The sequence below is a fragment of the Aedes albopictus genome, chromosome 3 (genome assembly GCF_035046485.1).
Source record: "Aedes albopictus strain Foshan chromosome 3, AalbF5, whole genome shotgun sequence".
In the NCBI taxonomy this organism is placed as follows: domain Eukaryota; kingdom Metazoa; phylum Arthropoda; class Insecta; order Diptera; family Culicidae; genus Aedes; species Aedes albopictus.
In genome coordinates, this window is record NC_085138.1 from 195,479,112 (window position 1) to 195,501,144 (window position 22,033).

At 39.9% G+C, this 22,033-nt stretch overlaps 1 protein-coding gene across 1 annotated transcript in view; it reads left to right on the plus strand.

The window, feature by feature from the left end:
* The first annotated feature begins 508 nt into the window (after window positions 1-508).
* LOC109427215 (mucin-16) overlaps window positions 509-22,033 on the plus strand; it is a 30,019-nt gene continuing 8,494 nt past the window's right edge. Inside the window, exons 1-11 of the mRNA XM_029863078.2 lie at window positions 509-1,069; window positions 9,943-10,322; window positions 10,400-10,479; window positions 10,855-12,703; window positions 12,770-13,009; window positions 13,495-13,596; window positions 13,661-13,846; window positions 16,069-17,623; window positions 17,685-18,068; window positions 18,183-18,599; window positions 21,706-21,999. Coding sequence (XP_029718938.1) covers window positions 890-1,069; window positions 9,943-10,322; window positions 10,400-10,479; window positions 10,855-12,703; window positions 12,770-13,009; window positions 13,495-13,596; window positions 13,661-13,846; window positions 16,069-17,623; window positions 17,685-18,068; window positions 18,183-18,599; window positions 21,706-21,999 — 5,667 coding nt within the window. The 5' untranslated portion in view covers window positions 509-889. The remainder of the gene's footprint in view (window positions 1,070-9,942; window positions 10,323-10,399; window positions 10,480-10,854; window positions 12,704-12,769; window positions 13,010-13,494; window positions 13,597-13,660; window positions 13,847-16,068; window positions 17,624-17,684; window positions 18,069-18,182; window positions 18,600-21,705; window positions 22,000-22,033) is intronic.

Consider the following 22,033-nt stretch of genomic DNA (forward strand, 5'->3'; position numbering starts at 1 on the left):
TTCGGGATAAGCGAAAGCGATAAAAATTAACTGCTCGGGATTTTTTTTTTAAATTAATATTTAAATTTAAATTTAATTGTAATTGTAATTGTAATTGTAATTTATTAATTATACGAAAGCCTGGCAGTTATTGAACTATAAATCAGGTCAAGGAAAAACAAATAGGATAGTAAATGGTTACATTGGAATTAAATTTCAATTTCAGTTATGGGGTTGGGACAACATTTTCATCAACAAGTACGCAACAAAAAAGGGATTTTATGATTTTTTCAAAAACTTTATGATTCATATACGCATAACATAAAAAAAAACATTTTCATTAGAAATATTTGTGTGCGATTTTATTTAACCTCATTAAATTTAATTTTGAATGATCGATAATATGCGTGCACACGAAGTGTCACAACAGCGCCACCGTTCCCGTACGCCGGTGATTGAAAGAACTAACCGTGTTCGGGTTTGTTTTTCTTGCAGTTTTGTACTTTTCCAACCGCGGAGAGCTGCTTGCAGTTTCCAACGGAATTTTCGCGGTTCAACTTGTTTTGTTCGGCGCTTCGGCTTTTTCGTCGCCAGAATCAAAACGAGACTCAAGATGGTGTAGTTCGCACGGAGTGCAGGCGTTGTTTGTGATCGTTGAAAGTTTATTTTGTAGGGGAAATTCAGTGAAATTCGTTTGAAATACGTAAAAACTAGTGAATAAGATACGATTTATCCAGTGGCCATTGAAATTTCGGTGTGAAGCAGGAAATTAGCAGTGAAAAAGTGAACTGAAAGCTCCGATCGAAGCAATCCACGCCTCGAAAGTCGTCCGTTGCCTTGGCAGGGAAGAAGAAAGTGCGTTTGATCCTTGCTGGAGGACACCTGGCCTTGGGGTGGAAAAAAGAGGACAATGGCACTATTGAGCGGGGCTCGGTTGTGTGTGCTGCGGAAGAAGGGCGAAGGCTTCATCTGCGAGGTTCCCATTCGGACCAACCTGGTGACCATCGGATTTGATCTGCACTGTACCGTTCGGCTCAAAAGTGAGCTGACCGAGCAGCTGCACTGCAAAATATTTGTCCGGAATAAAAAGGTAAGACTAGGTTATATTTTACAAAATTTAAAATTATGTGTATACAATATCGATTATACCTACCTACAGCACAACTTGTTTGTATAATTTAGAGTACGGGTACGGGTTATTTGAAGTATTACTTATGTATATTTAATTACAGTCATGTCCCGATATTAACTACCCCCTTTTTGGGACATCAGTGTAAACATTTCAATAGGGCCCATATAGCCGAGGCGGTAAACGCACGGGTATTCAGCAGGACCATGCTGAGGGTGACGGGTTCGATTCCCGGTCGGTCCAGGATCTTTTCGTAAAGGAAATTTCCTTGACTTCCTTGGGCATAGAGTATCTTCGTGTCTGCCACACGATATACACATGCAAAATGGTCATTGGCAGAGGAAGCTCTCAGTTAATAACTGTGGAAGTGCTCATAGAACACTAAGCTGAGAAGCAGGCTTTGTCACAGTGAGGACGTTACGCCAAGAAGATAGATAGGTCCAGCTTAATTATTTCTCATTCAATTTAGCCCTGTTCAATGAAGTAGGTTGAACATGGTCCAAGTTGCATCCTACTTTTACCAATTCGTCAACAAACGGCTGAGAGTAGGATGCAACAACTTTGACCATGCTCAACCTACTTCATTGAAGTGCACTAATATAATAAACTTTGATTATCTCTTGGAATTTCATGAGAAGTTTTTGAAGAAACAGTTTCTAACTCCTGCGATTTCCTTATGATTTCCTAATGAAATTTCTTCAGAGGTTCCTCCTGGAATTAACCCAGTCATTGCTTTTTAAATTCCTTCTCGAGTTTCTACCGGGATTCCTTCAGATTCCAACTTATTTTGGATTTCAACCGAATGTTTCTGTTGAGATTCACCAGAAAACGTTCCCCCTGACATTTCTCCTTAAATTCTTTCTGATATTCCTCCAGGAGTTGGGGATACCCAAGAAATTTTACCTGAAATTCCAGAAGTTTTAGGGATTCCTCAAAGGGTTCCTTCTTCCAGTAATTCCTTTTGGGATTTATCTAAGAGTTCCTTCTGAAATTCCTGCAGGAGTTCTTCGTGGTATTCGTGCAAGAGCTCCCTCTGGTACCTATAGGCACAGACTGTCTGTGCTATAGGTATACTTCGATTTTGAATTCTTCCAATTCTTTTGCTGGATTCTATCTACAATAGTCTTTTGAATTTCGTACTATGTTCCCTCTAAGAGATCCCATCCCTCTGTAAATGCTCCAAAATCTGCTTTTAAAAATTCTGCAGAAGTTTCTTTTGGGAACACTCCTGGTATTCGTTACAGAAATTCTCCCAGCAACAACTATTTCCGGGAATCATCCATCCAGAAGTTTTTTTGAGAATCTTACTGGAATTCATTCTAGAAATCCTTTAGGAGTTCCTTATGGAAATACTTCAGAACTTTTTTTAGGATTCCTTTGGAAGTTTCTTCTTAGAATCCTCCAGAAGAAACTTTCTGGGAATTTTCCACAAGCTCCATCTGGTAGGATGTTGGGGTCAATGTTATCCGGACAGGCACGCTGAACGTGCACTACGCCATCGTGGTGTGAAAATCTAACATCTGAGAAGGGTTAAGTTAAGGTGTTCCTATAAAAATAGGACGCAATCAGTGATGTACTAGATTGCAAGTAGTGAGCCGGAACAGTTGGAAAATACGATAATCCACCTCCTAAAACCAATATTAGCAGATAGGGATGTTTCCTAGCCTGCTAGTGGTATCGAGCTGCCCGGCGATTGATACACGTCACATTAAAAACGGAAGCAACTTTGCCAACAAAAAAGTGATGAGTATTTTCAATATGTTAGGCTATTTTTCAGCAAAACATAAACATCTAATGTAAATAATAACAATCAGCAGCCCACAAGTCAAACGTCTCGTAAAATAGCCTATTCGTTAATTCATCAAATGTTCAGCATAGGGTGGGGCGGGGCAAGATGGGTCACCTAAGGATGGATCATCATAACTTTGTAAATACAAATCGTATTGGTTTGTATTCGTCCGCTACTCTTCAATACACTAGTTAGCTATGCTAAAAGTCGATAAAAAATTCATTAAATACATAATATGATGTTAAACAAGCAGTTTTAAAAAGTGATCGATTTTGCGCCGTGAAAAAAGTGCGGGGCAAGATGGGTCATCTTATAAGTAATTCACATTTTCTCAACGAAAAACGTCAAAATATAAGATTTGTTCCGCATTCATATATGCTCCATATCTGTTACGTTAAACGAGAAATAGGCCCTTTGTACAACTGCAGTACGTCAGCATCAGAAGCGACGAGTTTGTTTTGGTAAACAAGGAAGAGAAAAGATTGGTTTACCTCGTGCGACAGATTTGTAGTAGATCCCCAATTTCTTAAAAAATAGTTAAATACGTTAAGCATAAATCATTAACAGAGTACACAGTGTTAGATTATAGGCATTAGCTTTGAGATGTTGCACTCTAGCAGTGGTACTTGTGAGTTAACGGTATTTTTCAATGATTTTTAAACACCATGAATTGATTGTTTATGTTTCCTAGGCAATAATGATTAATGTATTTCAAAACTGTATGCCGAACAATGACAATGTCCAATCTTCTGTAAACTAGTAAGATAGTACGATTTTCACTTAGTCGGTAAATTTCAATCAGTTTTAAATAATTCCAGCTACAATTGAGAGACAGTGCACATAACCTCATTCGGCGTCGCTTCCCTAGAGCATAAACAGATTATCCCTCGAAGAAGAAAACTAACTGTAAGTTTCATCATTTCCATTTAATGTATTGCTAAATAAAATATCATTATAGTTTGAGTCACGCAAAAACGGACTTCAAAAAGGTTTTCTACAATATCCATACTGAGTAAACAAGAGCTACTAGTAAAAATTTTATAAATTTATTTGGACTATAAAAAACTTAACGATTTGAGTGGTCCTAAGGCGACTTGAAAATCGATGTTTTCACTAAAAAATTATCATAATTTTATGTTATAATTTTGAGCGTTCATTCCGCTTGATTGAAGTCATTTATGAGATAGTCTTGTAATAAAAAATATATAACTTTTGAATGCTCCAAAAATACGTTCAAAATTGAAGGTGACCCATCTTGCCCCGCGGCCGTTTATATGGAGATTATATGGAATGTATCGCATAAGAAAAATGGCTAAAAACGATTTCAAGCATAACTTTTCAATCCGACGTAACTCGAGAATGTAAACAAATTCGGGTTAACAGCTGCATGCATTATTCATAAAGCAAATTGAAGAATCCACATCACTGTTTGATGATTTATTGCTTAATTTGCATATTATTCGAAACGACGTATCTAACTATTTTGATGTTTACAACTTTACTGATAGATACACCGTTTTGATATATGAGAAAAACAAACGACGTATCTAGCCAAAATCATAAGTAACAGATACACCAAACTAGCACCATATAAAAGCGACGTATCTGGCATGACGTATCTCTAACCAACCCGGTGTAAGTGTATTTTTGTCAAAATTCATTGTGAAAATGATATGGAATGAGTAGGTTTTGTTTCTTACCTAATGCGTGCTATATCCCTGGTGATGTTTAGCACGAAAAAATTTATGAAAAGTCTTTATAAAAAACTATTTTAGTGAAATGGTCGTCAACATTGACCATGAATTTACTCAGATCAGTGAAAAAGTTAGATACGTCGATTTGAAAAATTATGCTTGATTTTATTTTTTATTTCCAATGAGAGTGAATAATTTTTCAATCAATGCCCCAAACTTTTGTATATTCATGCTGGTCATCTAACAAAATTATTAACATAATCAAAACATGAGTAAAGCGCCCGAAAATGACACTGACCCATCTTGCCCCGCTCCACCCTATAAATTCAATTTTCTAATAATTTTGAGGTCGCCTAACGTTTTCATCGATATATCATTGTTGCGGTCAATGCACACCTAAATTTTTGAATGTTTTGGAAAGCTTAGACTCTCAGGTTTCTAATGATGAGTTTGGATTTGAAATCGGTGGTAGCGAACACAGCGAAAATCGCAATTTAATGATAAAATTCAAAATGGCGACCAAATCCAAGATGGCTGCCAAAAATTTCAAATGAAAGGTCTATACTTTCCCTTCATAGAAAAGTGAAGTTTTGTATGTGTTACAACACTCAGGTTACAACATTAAATTTTGAGATATGCGATAAATTAGGTGCAATTTGATGAAAAATCGTCATTTTTGTCACCTTGTCAGCTCTTGCCAAGCGAGGGGTCTCTCAATTTAACCCAACCAAAGTGGTTTTCATCCTTTTTTTATCATATTCTAGCGAATAAGCAAGACAAAATTGAAATCCCAGACTTTATCTAAATGGCGGCCTGGTTTCAGCGAGAATTTACTCATAGATATATTGAGCTTATCCGAATGCAAAGCACAGTTCCTCATAACACGGGAAATACACGCTACAGCTACATTTGAAGGCCAACTTTCGGTATCAATCGACATTAAGGGATACAACACTAAACAAAACAGTATATGCGTGGCTGTGAAGGAGAAAATAGAATAAAAAAAAAGAAAATGTGAGTGAAACTTCATTACAATAGGACGCAATCAGTGAAGTACTAGATTGAAAGTAGTGAGCTGGATTTTTGTATGGTGAAATAATCAGTTCTCCATTTCTGCAATGAAATGGTGCATACAGCGTGGGTTATATGGTTTCTTGCCTAATTTAATGCTGTTTGAGCAAAAGTTCGGGTAACTGTGTTGTTGAAGTTGCAAGAAATAAATAATACAACAACCCAGTTACCAAACTTTGGCCCAAATATCATCAAATTAGTCAAGAAATCATATAACCCACGCTGTTTGTACCATTTCATTACAGAAATGGAGAACTGATCATCTCACCATACAAAAATCCAGCTCACTACTTTCAATCTAGTACTTCACTGATTGCTTCCTATTAATTTATCCACACAACCATATCTTTAATACTTTGCAAAATATTCGCTACGTGACTCATCTTGATAAGAATCAATGATACTGTTCATTCAAAATCTAAAACTACCTACCTTGATACCTTGTTGGCTACAAAGTAACTTTACTCCAATGCCGAGCGTATAGTAGAGCACCATCTTCGTCGGTCTTGGGCGATACCGGTAAGGTAGCCTGCTGAAAACCTTCAAACACCCAGAAAAGCAATCTAAAACTACAGTCACCGAAATATTAATCAAGCAAGGTCAAACTATCGCAGTACTGTCAATTTCCCGGGCGGTAGAAACGCTAGCTGCAGGATGTTTACGACTTGAAAAAGCCGAGACCATCAGGGAAAACACTGAAATATTTAAAAAAAACTTGGACTTATCAGGGAAAATTACTTCTTGCACTTAAAAAAAAAATATGTCGGGTTCTACATGCATCCTGGGACATGAATAAAAACTTCAATGGAGCACGTTCGGTGTAGTACTAGATTTGTAGTAATGAGCTGTATTTTAGTATGGTGAGAAGGTCAATTCTGCGTTTCTGCAATGAAATGATGTAAAAAGCGTGGGTATTATGATTCCTTGCCTAATTTGATGCTGTTTGAGCAAAACTTTGGATAACTATATTGTTTATGTTGCAAGAAATGGAGAAAACAACAACACTGTTGCCCAAAATTTTGCTCAAACAGCATCAAATTAGGCAAGGATTCATAATACCCACGCTTTTTGCACCATTTTATTGTAGAAACGGATAATGGGGCACGTTCGGTGTAGTACTAGATTTGTAGTAATGAGCTGAATTTTAGTATGGTGAGATGGTCAATTCTCCGTTTCTGCAATGAAATGGCACAAAAAGCGTGGGTATTATGATTCCTTGCCTAAACATTGCTGCCCGTTCTTTCTAGTATCAAATTAACCCTAAAGAATTGTCCACTCATGGTCGGTTAATTAGTAGGCTAACAACCTAGTCCCCATGATCACGAACATGTTGTCGAACAAGAATGTATTTTTCGGAGAAACGGGTCATTCGGGGAACCGACATTCAGGGAATGCCGAATATTCCTCTAGAAATTCCTTTTGAAAATTTATACAGAAATTGCATCTGAGAATTTGGGAATTCCATGCTGCTGGGGATTGATCCAGAATCTTGTCCAGAATATCCTTTTGGCCTATTACGGATTTCTCCAGATTTCTCCGTGTTTCTGCAAAAGATTTGTCGTTCGTTCTTCATCCAAGATCACAATATTTCCACATGGAACATCGTTCGAGAACCAAATACCTTGAAATGCTATTAATGAAGTTTTTGGTTGGACTACCGTGACTGTACCTAATTCCGTTCACTTAAGGCGATGAACTAAGTCTAATAGCTGTAGAAAATACATGTTCTGCATTTAGTGGCTCTAATTGTGCAACGCTGTTTCATTATGTTTCTATACTGCTAGAAAAATATAATCGAGATTGCAAGCACTCCACTTATTTTGAAAATGGCCGCTATTTAAAACAAGTTGTTGTTCCTTATTCCAATCAGTATGATCCTAATTCCGTTCACATGTGTTCCTATTTCCGGTCACTCCAAGTAATTATCAAGTTGACAAAATAATCATATTATCATAGGTTGTTATAGTTATATTTATATTTTATATGTCAAAATACATTTATTTACTTATCAAAACATGTTAGTTCTTTAATAATTTGATGTAATAACATTGGATTGTTTTAATGTTGTTGCGTTTTTGAGAGCTTTCTGGGAAAACTGCAAAATTCCACCAGAGTGAAAAAGTGTCGAACGTCGCGTCAAAGTCGGGTCAAATGTTATCGAATGTTGGACCAATGTTGGGCCCACATCGCATAACTGTTGGGTCTATGTTGGGTTTGGGGACCAAAATAGAAACAGGTCATTGATAGGTTTATGTCGGGTTTGACGTCATCTATAAATCGACACTGATTTTTCATTAGGGCCTAACTGACATTTTCGATTTCTCTTCATCGATTCTCTCTTTGTGTTATTACAGAATGTGTATTGAGTTTTCCAAAGATTTTTTGGTTGAAATGCGGAGAAGACGACTGCATCTTGCTATAGAAACAAAAAGAATAACGATTTTGTTTGTTTAGATCAAGTTATTAGCGAAAGAGAGAGTCGACGAAGAGAAATCGATCAAGTCAGTTAGGCCCTTATGAAAAATCATTGTCGATCTTTAAACCTACGACACCACAATTTATGCTTGCTAGCTAGGGTTACCAATCAATGATATAAACTAAACATCAATCGTCAGGGAGCCTTGACTGATGCTGGAGTTGGTTGTTTCGATTGTACTGCAGATTTTTTCATAGTTTCCTTTGCATTTATATGGTGATTGGAATTAGGAGCAAGTACAACCTGTAGTATCCTAATTCCGGTCATGTGCCTTTCTCATTTATAGCATCAGGAGCAGTGCTGAAAATTTCATTTCGTCATATCTAAATTCAATCACCTACAGCTCATTTTAGAAGCTGAACCTGAGAATATGGTGTATGAAAAACTTGTGCGGCTAGACCAGTTCTGCAAGAAAGTCACGGAAAAACCGCTATTTTTTGAATATTTAGGGTAAATGTCACGGCCTACCTTTGAAAAATGCCAAATGATATTCACCGTGAATATCATTTGCATTTTTCGAAGGTAGTACGTGACATTTACTTTAAATATTCGAAAAATATCATTTTTTCCGTGACTTTCTTGCAGAACTGGTCTAGCCGCACAAGTTTTTTTTTTTTTATCTTTATTATCGAGACTTTCAGCCCGAGGCTGGTTCGTCTCCGGAGAATTGTGTGAGTCAAAACAAATAACATATTGTTGAGTCTATTTGTGCTTACTTAATAACCGCTCGATTTTTTTCGCCTGTCTTCGGGACATTCTTTCCCTTTTATCGTTCCACGCTTTGATAGCCTCTGTAGTGGCGATATGGAAATCATATCTCAGGTTCAGCTTCTAAAATGAGCTGTAGGTGATTGAATTTAGATATGACGAAATGAATTTTTCAGCACTGATCAGGAGTCTTCTTTGAAAAGTTGATTTGATGTTAAATTTATAAAAATATGTCCTTTATTGTTCTGCTTTGGTGCTGTTTTGATTGATTTTGTTAGTATTTCAATGAAAATACATTAAATGCATAAATTGATGCAATTCACAGGTCCGCAAAAGAAAAAAAAAGTAATATGGCGGCCGGTTGAATAATTAATGACATTTAATGTATTTTCACAATAATACACAAGAAACCCTTTAACTTTTTGATTATATTCTGGCGTGGGCATAATTATTGAAAACTACAAAAATCAATTTGCTAAAGATTTGCGACAATTTCTGCTAATACTCGGTGTTTTGATTCGTGTGAACGGAATTAGGAGCTGATTTGAATTAGGCGCGGTCACGGTCACGGCTTCTCACGGTTTGATCATATCTAGAGATCTGTTCAAGCTAAGCACTAGGCATGTTGCTGTAGACAGGGATGTTTTCGATTACCTGGCAATCGTTTGACTTATTTGTCCATAACTCAGTTCAGAAGCCTAACATTGAAATGTTGTGTTCGACAAAGTAATAGGTTAGTGTTTTTCCTATAATTATCACTAAGGAAGCCATGTTCTAGCTCTCATATATACGGCGATAGAGCGCTAGTACTACCTACTGATACTAAACGATCGAAAAATCCGAATGTTTAGTAGAAGTAGGTGGTACTAACACTTTTATGCCGTAAGTATTAGAGTTAGAATATGGTGTCCTTGGTGATAATGATAGGAAAAATACTAATCTATAACTTTGCCGAACACAGCATTTCAATGTTAGGCTTCTGAACTGAGTTATGGACAAATGAGTCAAACTTATGGTCTTTCTTCAGAACAATTTCAAATGCCAGCGAATCGAACAAAATTATAATTTGGGTTATCAATTCGTTTCTACATTCAAGGTGACGATTGCGAACTATTCCACAAAAAATCCAATTTCTGTTGACGGAAGAGTAATTACCAAGAGAGGTCTCTTGCACGACGGCAGCACAATAGAAGTGTGTGGAACGCGCTTCCGCTGGCAGTTCGATGAATCCCTTCTGGCAAACCGGTTGGAGAAATCCAAAAAGATCCCATCAACTCCGACCAGCTCCAAGTTTGGCTCACGCCGGCGCACTACGATGGTGCCGAAAAAGGTGCAGCCCACTGAAGAAACGGCGGCTGTTGCCGGACCTAGCAGGAAATCCGGTCCCAAAAAGACCCAGAAGCAGCCAACGTATACTTTGCCGAAGAGCAATAAGCAGTTGATGAAAAAGATCAAGAAGCGATTCACGATGCACAGGTAAGGAAGTCGTCGAACATACAATGAATGATAGTGTTTCTAATGAAACGCAAATCTTTTTCTTTTGTATTGCACAGTGTAATTGTAGATCACGATTTAGAGGAAGAGGACGACGAAGAAGCGGAGGAAGAAGAAACTGAACAGAATGAGAGTAACGGTAAGTGGCAAAGGATTTTCCCGATTGTAACAAATTTCTACTGCAGCAGTCAAAGCGGAAAGGGTTGAATAAATTAAACTTTTTCTATACTTTGTTAGCATTCCCGTATTTAAACTTTATACCTACTTTGAATTGACAAATTTAAATCGCATTTAGGCGGTTGTTACTGAACTCATGAAGTGTTTCTCTTGCCTTTTTCTCTGGTCATGCCGGACCCTATTCTCAATAGATAAATATACATGTTTGGCTAGCCCAGAGAAAGTAAATTGGAAATGTTGATCAATAAGTACTACGACAGCTACGGTAGATTTTCTTGTACATAACACTGCGAAAATATCAATTTGTCAAAGTTATAATACACTATAATTTTCCCAGCATCGTTATCCAAAGCTGTTGACCCATCATGCGAAACTCCCAAGAAGTTGACCGCACCTGATGTATCGAAGAACAATACTCCGTTTTACACACCAGACCCGGAAAAAGAAAACCAAACACCAGTGACGGTTGGAAAAACTCCTGGAACTCCAAAACCGCTCGCATTGGAAAACTCTGCCATGATGATCTTGTCCTATACGCCCGTAATTGGTCCTCGTGCCAAAACGAACCTACAGAAAACACCGTTATCGAAAAAGAAGGCCGCAACACCGCTGGTGCAGTCGGGTTTTCTGACACCGAAAAACGAAAACATTTCTATGAACAGCACTCCAGCCAAAGGCGGTCAAAGTGTGGCCAAGGGGGGAAACTCTATGTACCTTATTGATCTTACGTCGCCAACATCCGCTAATGACAGTAGCTTCGTCTACAGTCAGTCAGATGGATCGTTTTCATCGTCAGCTGGTCTGATCGATCTTACGACTCCTCCCTCGAAAAAGTTGAAAACTCCGTCGTCTACGGTGGTCCGATCCGCTCAGAAAGGTTTGCTGCGGTCGGCATTGAAAAACGCCAGCAAAACGCCTCTCAGTGCTTTGCGTTCTCGCTTGGCGAAGGACACCCCCAAGAGTGTCAGCAAAATTAGGTTAGATGACTCTATTGCCAAGACTCCAGTAACGCCGGCAAAGGGCCGTACCGGTAGCCGACCAACAACTCCTGCGAGTGCGACTTCCGGTAAATTGCGAAGTCATGCAGGAACACCGGTGGTTGATTCTCCCATCGTGTCCGTCGGAACTTGCAAACCGGAAACACCAATTGCTGCCTCAACGAGTCATGATAAAACGCCAGAGCCGGTTATGACTACCGATGAACTGTTCGACACCTTGGTTGGCAGACCGTCTGTAACGAAGACCTATACCCGAAAATCGGAATCCCCGAAAAAATTGCCTTCGCCATTGGTAGCTGTTGAAGGTTCAAGCGATTTGCCAAAAACAGATGTCGATCTTTGGGTAGAATCGGTCGTAGCTGCGGTCACTAGTCCGGAGCCGCTGGAATCGTTCATCAAAAAACCGAACCGTACCACCCAGGTCCGATCATCCCAGTACTCCGACATTACTCCTCATGATTCGTTTGCAGATACCCAAAATGCAGCGTCCGTCGATCCCCCAGAAGTGACCAATGAAGTAGAAAATCCGACACCAGTAGACGACGATGAACTCAACAACATGACAGACAAACCGAGCATTCCCCACGTCGCACGAAAAAGTCATACGCCACTCGCCAGTAAGATCGTTCGATCGTTGGGAAATAAACGACAAACGATTGGAAACTTTTTCACGAACATGTTCGGCAAATTGACGGTCAGTCCCGTCACCAGAGTGAGCATCACCGATGACAATCACAGCGAGAAAACGATGGAAGATCTGGATCGCAACTCAGAACACGGATCTGACGGATCGGAGGAAGTTTACCACGACAGCGAATCGGATCATCCGCAGGAGCCAGAGAAACCTCCGGAACCAATGATCAATCCTAGCCCGAAGCTACGCCAATCCCTGAGGGATACAAGAAAGTTTATTGGAAATGCGTTAACATCACTGAATACGTCCAGACTAACGATGGATGACAATACGGCAGAAATCGACGAGAGCCTTCTGTTGAGTGACACCTATGAGGACAATGCCAATCAAACGGAAGCTGCCGAAGAGAATTACGATCTGACGGATTTGAGCGCTGTCCCCGATGCAAGTGCCAACGATCAATCGAAACTGACCACACCCGCCAAGTCCGCTAGGAAAACTCTCTCACGGGACTTCCGCGCGGAAATATCTCCCATGGTCGGTAGTGGTGGCCGGTAAGTTTGTTTAACTGATGTCGGCAGAATGTTTCAAAACCACTCAATGTTTGATTGTTTGTTCAGATTCGTCCGACAGGTACAGACGCCGCTATCTGTTTCGACACCAGCCGGGAAAAGAAGAAGCACCCGACAGCAACAGCAGATAGCCGTGGATATCAGTCCTTTGGCTGTTCCCATACAAGGTACGCCAGTGAAAAATCCACTGCGAAACGAAGCGGATACACCCGAGTTGCCCGTGGAACAAGAAACTTCAATGCACGAAAACGGCGAACCTCAGGCGTCATCGTTCACCGTTAGTGAAAGGTATGTATACTTAAGGCGAAACTGGACGCATTTCCTCATTTTTTAGTTCGTTTAAAGTTTAAATAACAAAGCATTCACAGTTAGAGGAAGGTTCGAGCTATCTCCTGGATTTTTTTCAGGTGTAAAACTTTACCAGTTTTTCAAAAACCATATTTTTTTGAAATTTCATACAAAAATGGTTTCCTTAAAACTGAAAAACATTTTCCACCTGAAAAAAAAATCAGGAGATACCTTGATCCTTCCTTTAACTCTGTACGAAAACCGATTTTGGAAATATTGCTTCGTTGTTTAATAAAAAATCAAAAACCAAAAAGTGAGGAAATGCTTCCAGTTTCAGAGAGATTTTCGGCGCGAAACAAGTGTTTTTCTGTCGCGGGTACATTTTTCGGTGCGTATAAAATGGCTTTAAACGGCTTTTGTAGTTGTCATCACATACGAATCCTTCAACCCAATAAAAATGAGCCATTTCTGTATGTTTTTTTTAGCGAAAGTGTTCATCAACTTGATTCTGTAACTGAGACAGACCAGACTTCTCCGATGGATGTGACACCGGAAGATAGTACTACCGAAACATTGAACCAGTCTGGGTAAATGTTTGCTAGCTGACTATTGTATCCGGTTCTAACTCTTAGTTCTATTTGCATTTTACAGTGTGGAAACATCCACCGTAGCTAGGAACGTCATGAGCTCTGCCGAAGAAACGATCGACTCAAGTTCTCGTAGCACTCGTCTGTCTAAGAGAGTGTCCAGGAGCTCGAACGTCAATGTATCTCAGCATGAAGATCTATCGAGTGTCGGGGAAGAATCCGCTCCGGATGTAACATCAGTCGATGAAAGGTAACTTAAAACAGCTATTATAATAGGTGAATAATAATATTCCAGAAATCTATTTTCTACAATTTGATTCTTGATAAACTAGCTGACTAAAAGTAAATTTGCGTGTTTCTCGCGCCGCAAGTACGCCTCTAGTGTTGGGAATCGAAAATCTTTGTCAGTGATTTGTTAACATTTCTATAGAGGGCAGGAGCGGACCTGGTGTGATGGTTAGAACACTTGACTATCACGCCGAGGACCTGGGATCGAATCCCAGTCCCGACAAACTCGCAAAATGCGAGTTCTTCCTTCGGAAGGGAAGTAAAGCGTGGGTCCCGAGATGAACTAGCCTAGGGCTAAAAATCTCGTTAATACAGATAAAAAAAAATGTCTATAGAGAAGAACAACACCTGGTGTAAATTTCATCAAAGTAGGTAGCTGATCGCGTTGTTATGGATTTTATTCTGTTTATTTGAGTTAATGTAATAAAGACAAATATTGTACACAAACAAAAATCCGTAGTAGTGGCATGGCGATGACGAAGCATACCTACATCAAACTCGATTTTGATTTGGCAAACGATTTGAAGTGTTAGCCAGAAAACGGAATCATTTGTAGACTGGGGTTCAGGATGACTAGAAAATACTTGAAAACTATACCAAAGAGAAACAGACGTAACACATAGAAAAAAAATTAGAAAACATCGTCACGAAAACGTAATCGCCCAATGCTAAACTAATTTTGTTTGATCGGGCCACCACTAGATGGCGGTAGTTTTTTGTTTTTTGTTTGTATTTATGTGTATTGAGCAAACGTCAAACATTCCACTTCCCTACTTTAATTACAGAGAACTTTATTTTACTCTTCAACTCGTGGGAACATTGCACGGTTACAGAAGTTACACAGATTTGTGTACTACTAGATCAGCCTCACCGCTGTGTCAAATGTACACAGATACTTTTCCGGCTCCAGCGCTGGCATGAAAACAAAATTAACAATTATTTTTGCACTGATCGATTCCTGATAATGCATGTCATCGTTCAGAGAAAATTAGTTATGAACTTTGCTCCCATACCAGCGCTAGATCCAGAAAAGTGACTGTGTACATTTGACACAGGGGTGGAGGCTGATCTAGTAGTACACAAATCTGTGTACATTGTACACAAGCCTGTGTACATTGTACACAAGCCTGTGTTGTTTCATTTTAGGGTGTGGAATGAATGAATGAATGAGGTTCCCGTGAGACTGGTAGACAGTGGTGAGAGCGGATATCCGATTGCTGTCATTGTCAAGCAGCGACTAGGGGTTACCCGAGCAAAAGTTTATCACTTATACATTCAATCAATCATCATCACATCCTCGGACGATGATATCACAGAATGTCTAAAGGGGCCATTAGACTGTTTGTCATCATGACAAATATTTGCCATTGAAGTCCGACATTCGGCCAAGGTTGCTTTGATTTACGTTGTGTTGGTTATTTGTTGGACTTGTTTGGCCAAATATTAATTTGCTATGTCTAATGGGACCTTAAAAGTGTTTTTATTGCCGTTCATCTGCAAGCAAAGGTGCAAACACAGAGAAACAGACGTCACACTCTCATCGCTTCCCATCGATCTGCTTTTTAACGGTTGATTCAAATATTCAGTAGTAGGTCGATTGGCCACTCGCGGCGCTGGTATCGTTTTTGTTCCTGTTTGACGTTTGCTCACTACCGCCATCTAGTGGCGGCCCGGCCAAGCACGGTATATTTAGCATTGGGCGATTAGGTTTTCGTGACGATGTTTTTTAATGAAATTGGTTCTAAGTGTTACGTCTGTTTCTCTGTGGTGCAAATTCATGTTTTGCCCCGATTCGATTACCTTCTACTGGGTACTCCAAGATGGTTCTAGAGGTTCAAAACGATCCATCTTGCTCACACGCTAATGAATCATTCGAATTGAATGGCACTCCGACCAATAGAAACGGTACTGGGCAATTTGGAAGCAGGGACTTCGACGAAGCAGCGGGGCAGTAAAGGACATCCAGTAAATATCCATTTCTTCCACTGTGGAACTTTTTAAACTTATTGAATTACGAATTACAAATCTTGTTACAGATTTGAGCGTACCTACCAATTTATTTTTAGTCAGCCTTTCCGATTGAGATGTTATTTGCATGGATTTCTTGAGAAATGGAATTCTGGGAAATCTTATCGAATATTGTCACTAATACGTCATTACTCATTATCAAACTATACTTCACAGCAATCTGAGCCGTTCAAATTTGACTGCATCGATTCTTGAACAAGACCAGCAAGACAATCAAATTGATTTGTCCAACCCTAACGATATTGTACCGAACGCTGAAGAATCTACCCCACCGCCTACTGATCGCCGTGCTTCAAGTCGACATAGTGTTGCCGTATCGGCAGGTACACCTGCTACAGCTGTCCAACGAAGAAGAACGACAACTGCTTCGTCAACTCCGCAACCCGAGATCAGATCCGCAAAGCGTAATGTCAGACAATCGATCGCAGGTATGAGTGTAACGCCGGATTCAGTCGATAAAGGCCATGTCGATCAAACGATGCCCCTGAGCGAATCAAAGTTACCTCTGCGCTCTCCGTTACCGAAGAACAGTGAACCCTTGAACGACTCTTCAGGAGGTAATGATTCAATCTCTGGGACGGTAACGCAGGACGTTGCCGAGAAAGAGGCAGTTGATTCGGAACCCGATGTAACCAATGTGGACAGCTCAGTCGTATCCATTGCGGATTCACCCGCGATTCAGGATTCTAGTCTGTCAGCAGTCGTTCCTGAAGACGACCAACAACCGGTGGATGCATCAACACTAGAGCAATCTACTGTTTCCGAAGCGGTAGAACCATTGGAGGACGATCAAGAAGATTTGTCGAACAGTGGTGATAATGAACCGAATGCTGAAGAATCTACCTCGGCTACTAATCGTCGTGTTTCAAGTCGACATAGTGTTGCTGCATTGACAGGTTCACCAGCTGTACCTGTCCACCGAAGAAGAACGACAACTGCTTCATCAACTCCCCAAATCGAGATCAGATCAATGCGGCGTGTCAGACGGTCGATTGCAGTTATAGGTGTTACGTCGCCTTCAGTCGATAAAGGCCGTGTTGACAGAACCAATGAACCCTTGAACGCATCCTCAGAGGGTAATACTACGATCGCTGGATCGATAACAGAGGACGTTGCCGAAACAGAGACAGTTGATTCGGAAAAAGATGTAACTAATGTCGACAGCTCGGTCGTATCCATTGGGGATTCACCCGCTATCCAAGATTCAAGTTGTGTATCAGCAGTTGCTTCTGAAGAAGACAAACAATCGATGAAGGTATCAACACTAGAAAAATCGACCGTTTCCGAAGCGGTACAATCATTGAAAGAAGATCAAGCTGATTTGTCGAACCCTAACGATGCTGCACCGTATGCTGAACAGTCTAGCCGACCCACTGATCGCCGTGTTTCAAGTCGACATACTGTTGCTGCATCGGCAAATTCAACAGCAACCGCTGTCCAGCGAAGAAGGACGACAACTGCTTCATCAACTGCGCAACTCGAGATCAGATCCATGCGAGGTGTCAGACGTTCGATCGCAGTTATGGGTGACGTTGCAGGGAAAGAAGCAGTTCATTCGGAACAGGATGTAACAAATGTCGATACCTCGGTCGTATCCATTGTGGATTCACCCGAGATCCAAGATTCTAGTTGTATGTCAGCAGTTGTTTCTGAAGACGACAAACAACCGAAGGATGAATCAACATTAGAGCAATCAACTATTTCCGAAGCGGTAAAATAATTAAAAGACTGTCCTCAACATTTCTCCAAATAATTGAACGATCTATTTTCAGGCTCCTGAATCACCCGTTCGGCAAGGCAGGAGTTCACTCAGGACTCCTCGAACGCCCGTAACGGCCAGCAGTAACAACGAGCGACTAAGCATGACAGTTGAAAAGCCAATGCGGAAACCTGCCAACGGAACGCCACTGCTCAGGAAAGCCATCTTTGCCATGTGTACTCCCACGCGGACATCCCGTAGCAGCGTCACTAAGGCAGTCGTTCCTCAGGAAAGTACCCCGAAGCGAGTGTCACGTTCCGCAAGCCGGGCAACGATTGGTGAGTTGGCGTCATTCAGTGAGGCTACTCCGTTGAAAGCTGAGGAAGAATCTGCAGACACGATTGCCGTGGATCGCATGCCAGAAGAGATGGAAGAATCTGCGTCCGTTTCAACACCGGTAAGATTTCCATCGATATATTTGTTACACTGAAAGAAAAATGTAGTCTGCATCTCCGATTTTCCATTTGAAGTTATTCATTTTTAATTTGTAACGAAATAAATATGCCTTCAGATAAAAACTGCATCGCGGACTCGAGGAAGCGTTTCAAATGCTGGAACACCGGTACAAACGACCGTGTCTAGTACAACTAAAACGCCAGCATCTGTGAGAAGGTCGCTTATGACTCCAAAAGCGGACATGCCCGCAACACAACTCACAGAATTAGCCACACCCTCCAGGGACAGTCCCGCCTCAGAATTAATCACCTCGAACAAAAATGCTAGAAGAGCATCCCGTCGGTTGACCATCGCTAAGGAATCCACACCCGCTCGTCAAAGTCTGATTCAAACGGAAACCGAAGCTCACTATGAATCTAACGCAACCGAAGTTTTGAATGAGCTCGAACAACCACTGCCAGACAAGTCTGCGGAACAACAAGAACCAATTGTGACGGTTGAGTTGTCTGATTCAATGGTGGTTGCTTCCCCGGTAAGTTGTGTCATATTTTGTACATGATGATAAACAAACGGCCCGTATATTAAATATGCAACGACAAACATGAATGCAGTACGATCTGTTTCGTCGGCAACCATGCAAAAATGCAAATATTAAAATACAGAAATACCAAATGCAATAACATACTGTAATAGGTAATATGCTTTTGGCTGTTCATATACCGCGTTATGTAAATTATAGGAATTGCGTACCTACCCAGAATACGTACATAAGTTTCTGTAATTCCTATACGACCAAATTTAGTCATATAAGAGTAAGAATCACATAAACTTATGTATGACATGTGTGGGCTGTGGCTTTCCCGACATATACAATTTACTGTTACGCGACACTGAAGAATGCTTCAAACCTCTGGATAGATTTTCATTCCAATGTACAGGGGATGGCCAAAATGTTTGGGATAGGCAACTTTTTTTTCTCTCACAAAAAAGTTCAACATGCTATAACTTTTCATAGAGTGCATCAAAAATTCTCAAATTTTGGCTGCTTGTCAACCTATTATATGTGCATCATTGGTACAAATTTGGGCTCGATTGAATAATTTTTCGCGAAGTTAGAACCGTTCGGGTAAAACACTTTTTTTTATACAACTCATTTTTGAGTTGTCATAACTCGGAAATGGTGAACCGAATTAAATGAAATTTTGAACGTACACTAACAATATGCGTATGCTTCACAAACCATTAAAACATAAATACTTTTTGTACGTTGAAAAAAGTTATCATAGATTGACACTTTTTGGATTTTTCTCGAAAAAATGTAATTTTTTTACGTCAATGTCAATAAATTTTAGTGTTGGTGTCCAAAGATTTTCCACTTCTGTTCTCTAGTTATCTGTAATCAGATATATTAGAGCCTATTTAGATTAAAGGAAGAACACATTAAGTAATTTTTGTATGGTATTGTAAATTTGACTTATTTTCCTTTATATGGGTAAAAATTTCAACCCGGTATAACTTAATTCGCCGTAAGAAAATATTATATTTTATAACGTTGTATTAAGCATCAATATATTGTTGATAAACGTTAAAAAATTCATTCAATTCGGTTCACTGGTTTCCGAGATATAACTGCTCAAAAATGAGTTGGCTAAAAAATCCCTGGGCTTGAATTATATCTTCCAGGAAGCTTTGATTTCAGGCATGTGGTCGATGGCCTTTGCAGTAATGATTAGAATAGCTGAATGTATAATCAATGGCAAACAATTCTGTAAGAATCAGATCTCCAAGTCATCTGATATAGTTATACTGATCATGACGCTGCATAGTATATCGAACATTTGTCGAAGTCATTTATGTGCTGGGAAAATATAATTCCAAGTTGGAGAGAATATTACAAACTGAGGGAGGGTAATAGGCCCAGTCAGACCCCTGAATGGGCAATGTGGGTTAGTTTATGGGAATGCCATTGAAGGTTTGTAATATTCTCCGAGGCTTTCGAAATCCAACAGGGCGCGTCCCCGGGTTGCGGATAGGGGGAAAAGGGAGATTTTTCACATTTGTACTGTAATCAGCCAATGTGGTATTATCTCCTATGGTGTTGTAGTGCGAATGAATGATCTCATTCTATGGGAATTCGAACCTTGTAATGTATTGTTTATCAACTTCAATTTTCTAAGCTTGATAAGGTTTTGAAGACAAACATGAGATGAGAGAATTGCCTAATAGGAAAGTCACATCAGCAAAGCTTTTACATATGCAAATGCTATCCATGGGGTCATGTCTAGCATTTAATATGTATGGCAATGACTGATTCTTACCTAGCAGGGGTACTACAAGACCACGCGGACAATTCGATTAAAGGCTTAATTGGGGATAATATATTTTCCAGAACTGAAGGGACATTTTTTCCGGGGTGACTGGCGAGTCGGAGAGGGTAAAAGTTTCCGTTTGTTATAATTGACAAAATAAACAATCGGGCGCTTTTTCTTTCTATGACTTGCTTGGTATTTTGTGGATTATTGTTTTTTGGTTTTGGAAGGTATGCGATTCACTATTGAGCCTTAAAATTATTTTGCATCTGAATAGCATTGATATCGTCAAGTCTGCACCAACACCCTAATCCCACACCAAAATACCCTTTTCCTATCCCATGGCGTTTATGTGGTCAGCAAAGACTATTCAGCCATTACCCCTTGTTGGGAGGAGTTCGGGGCAGCATATCGAAAACCTGTTCTTGGAGTATTGTTGGTCGACACACTCAAAACTAAAAATATATTGAATTCAAATTGCGGCATAATACATAATTCATTTTCATAACTTACAAACTTAGTCTTCCAATTACACAATCCAGCCTCCGAACAATCCAATCTCCCTACAATATATACCCTATAAAACGACACTACGCTGTTAGCACTGGCAACCTCAATGGTATACAATTACTTACGGTAAATATCAACTCGTTCGCTATCGTTAACCGAGGATTTTAGCGTCGCTTTCCCAGCAACAATTATACGCCTGCAGTAAATATTTAATTAAATGTGAATATATACTAAGAACTAACGTACTACCTTCTATTTTCAGCCTAATAAGTTAGAATATCTAGGCAACAAATTCTCTCGTATTCAATTCACTTCAATAATTTTAGTTATACACATCTAACATGTCTGCGCTCTCGGTTTAGGCAGTCATTGACAGACTGCTTGTCATCGCACATTATGAAGGTCACGTTCACCTATCGCACCCTTTCTATCCCGGCGTAACACCCCTCCTTATCATCGGCTTTGGACTGACTTGCGCTCTCATTGCCCCACCAAATGCTGCAAAATGAAAATGAAAAAATGAGTTGGCTAAAAAATAGTGTTTTACTTGAACGGTTCTAACTTCGCGAAAAATCATTCAATCGAGCCCAAATTTGTACCAATGATGCATATATAACAAGGTGATAAACAGTCAAAATTTGAGATTTTTTGATGCACTCTACGAAAAGTTACGGCATGTTGAATTTTTTTGTGGGAGAAAAAAATTTGCCTATCCCAAACATTTTGGCCACCCCCTGTATATTCTGCTTATTTCGCAAGCATCATTGTTTGTTGCTATTTTAAAATAACTGACCTAATTTTGAACGTTTTATTCAACAGGTTAAACAGACTCCACGGTCTAGGCGAAGAGATTCTGCTGCACAAAGGCCAGCTTCAATGAGAAAGCAGGCAGGCGATAGTGTAGTCGAAAAGAGTATGGTTGTCCATGATTCTGCAAGCTTACCAGCCGAAAAGGCAACCACCGAACATTCGCCGAACCAATTGATTCAGAACGTTTCACTTGATGGCACGAATGTCTCAGATGACATCCACGTGGAAGAGAGTAGTGGCATTTTGCCTGACCCGTCCTCAAACGACGGCACACTTCACGAAACTGCAGCGGATGTAACACCGGTAAGATAATTTTTGAGTTGCTCGCTTCTTCAAT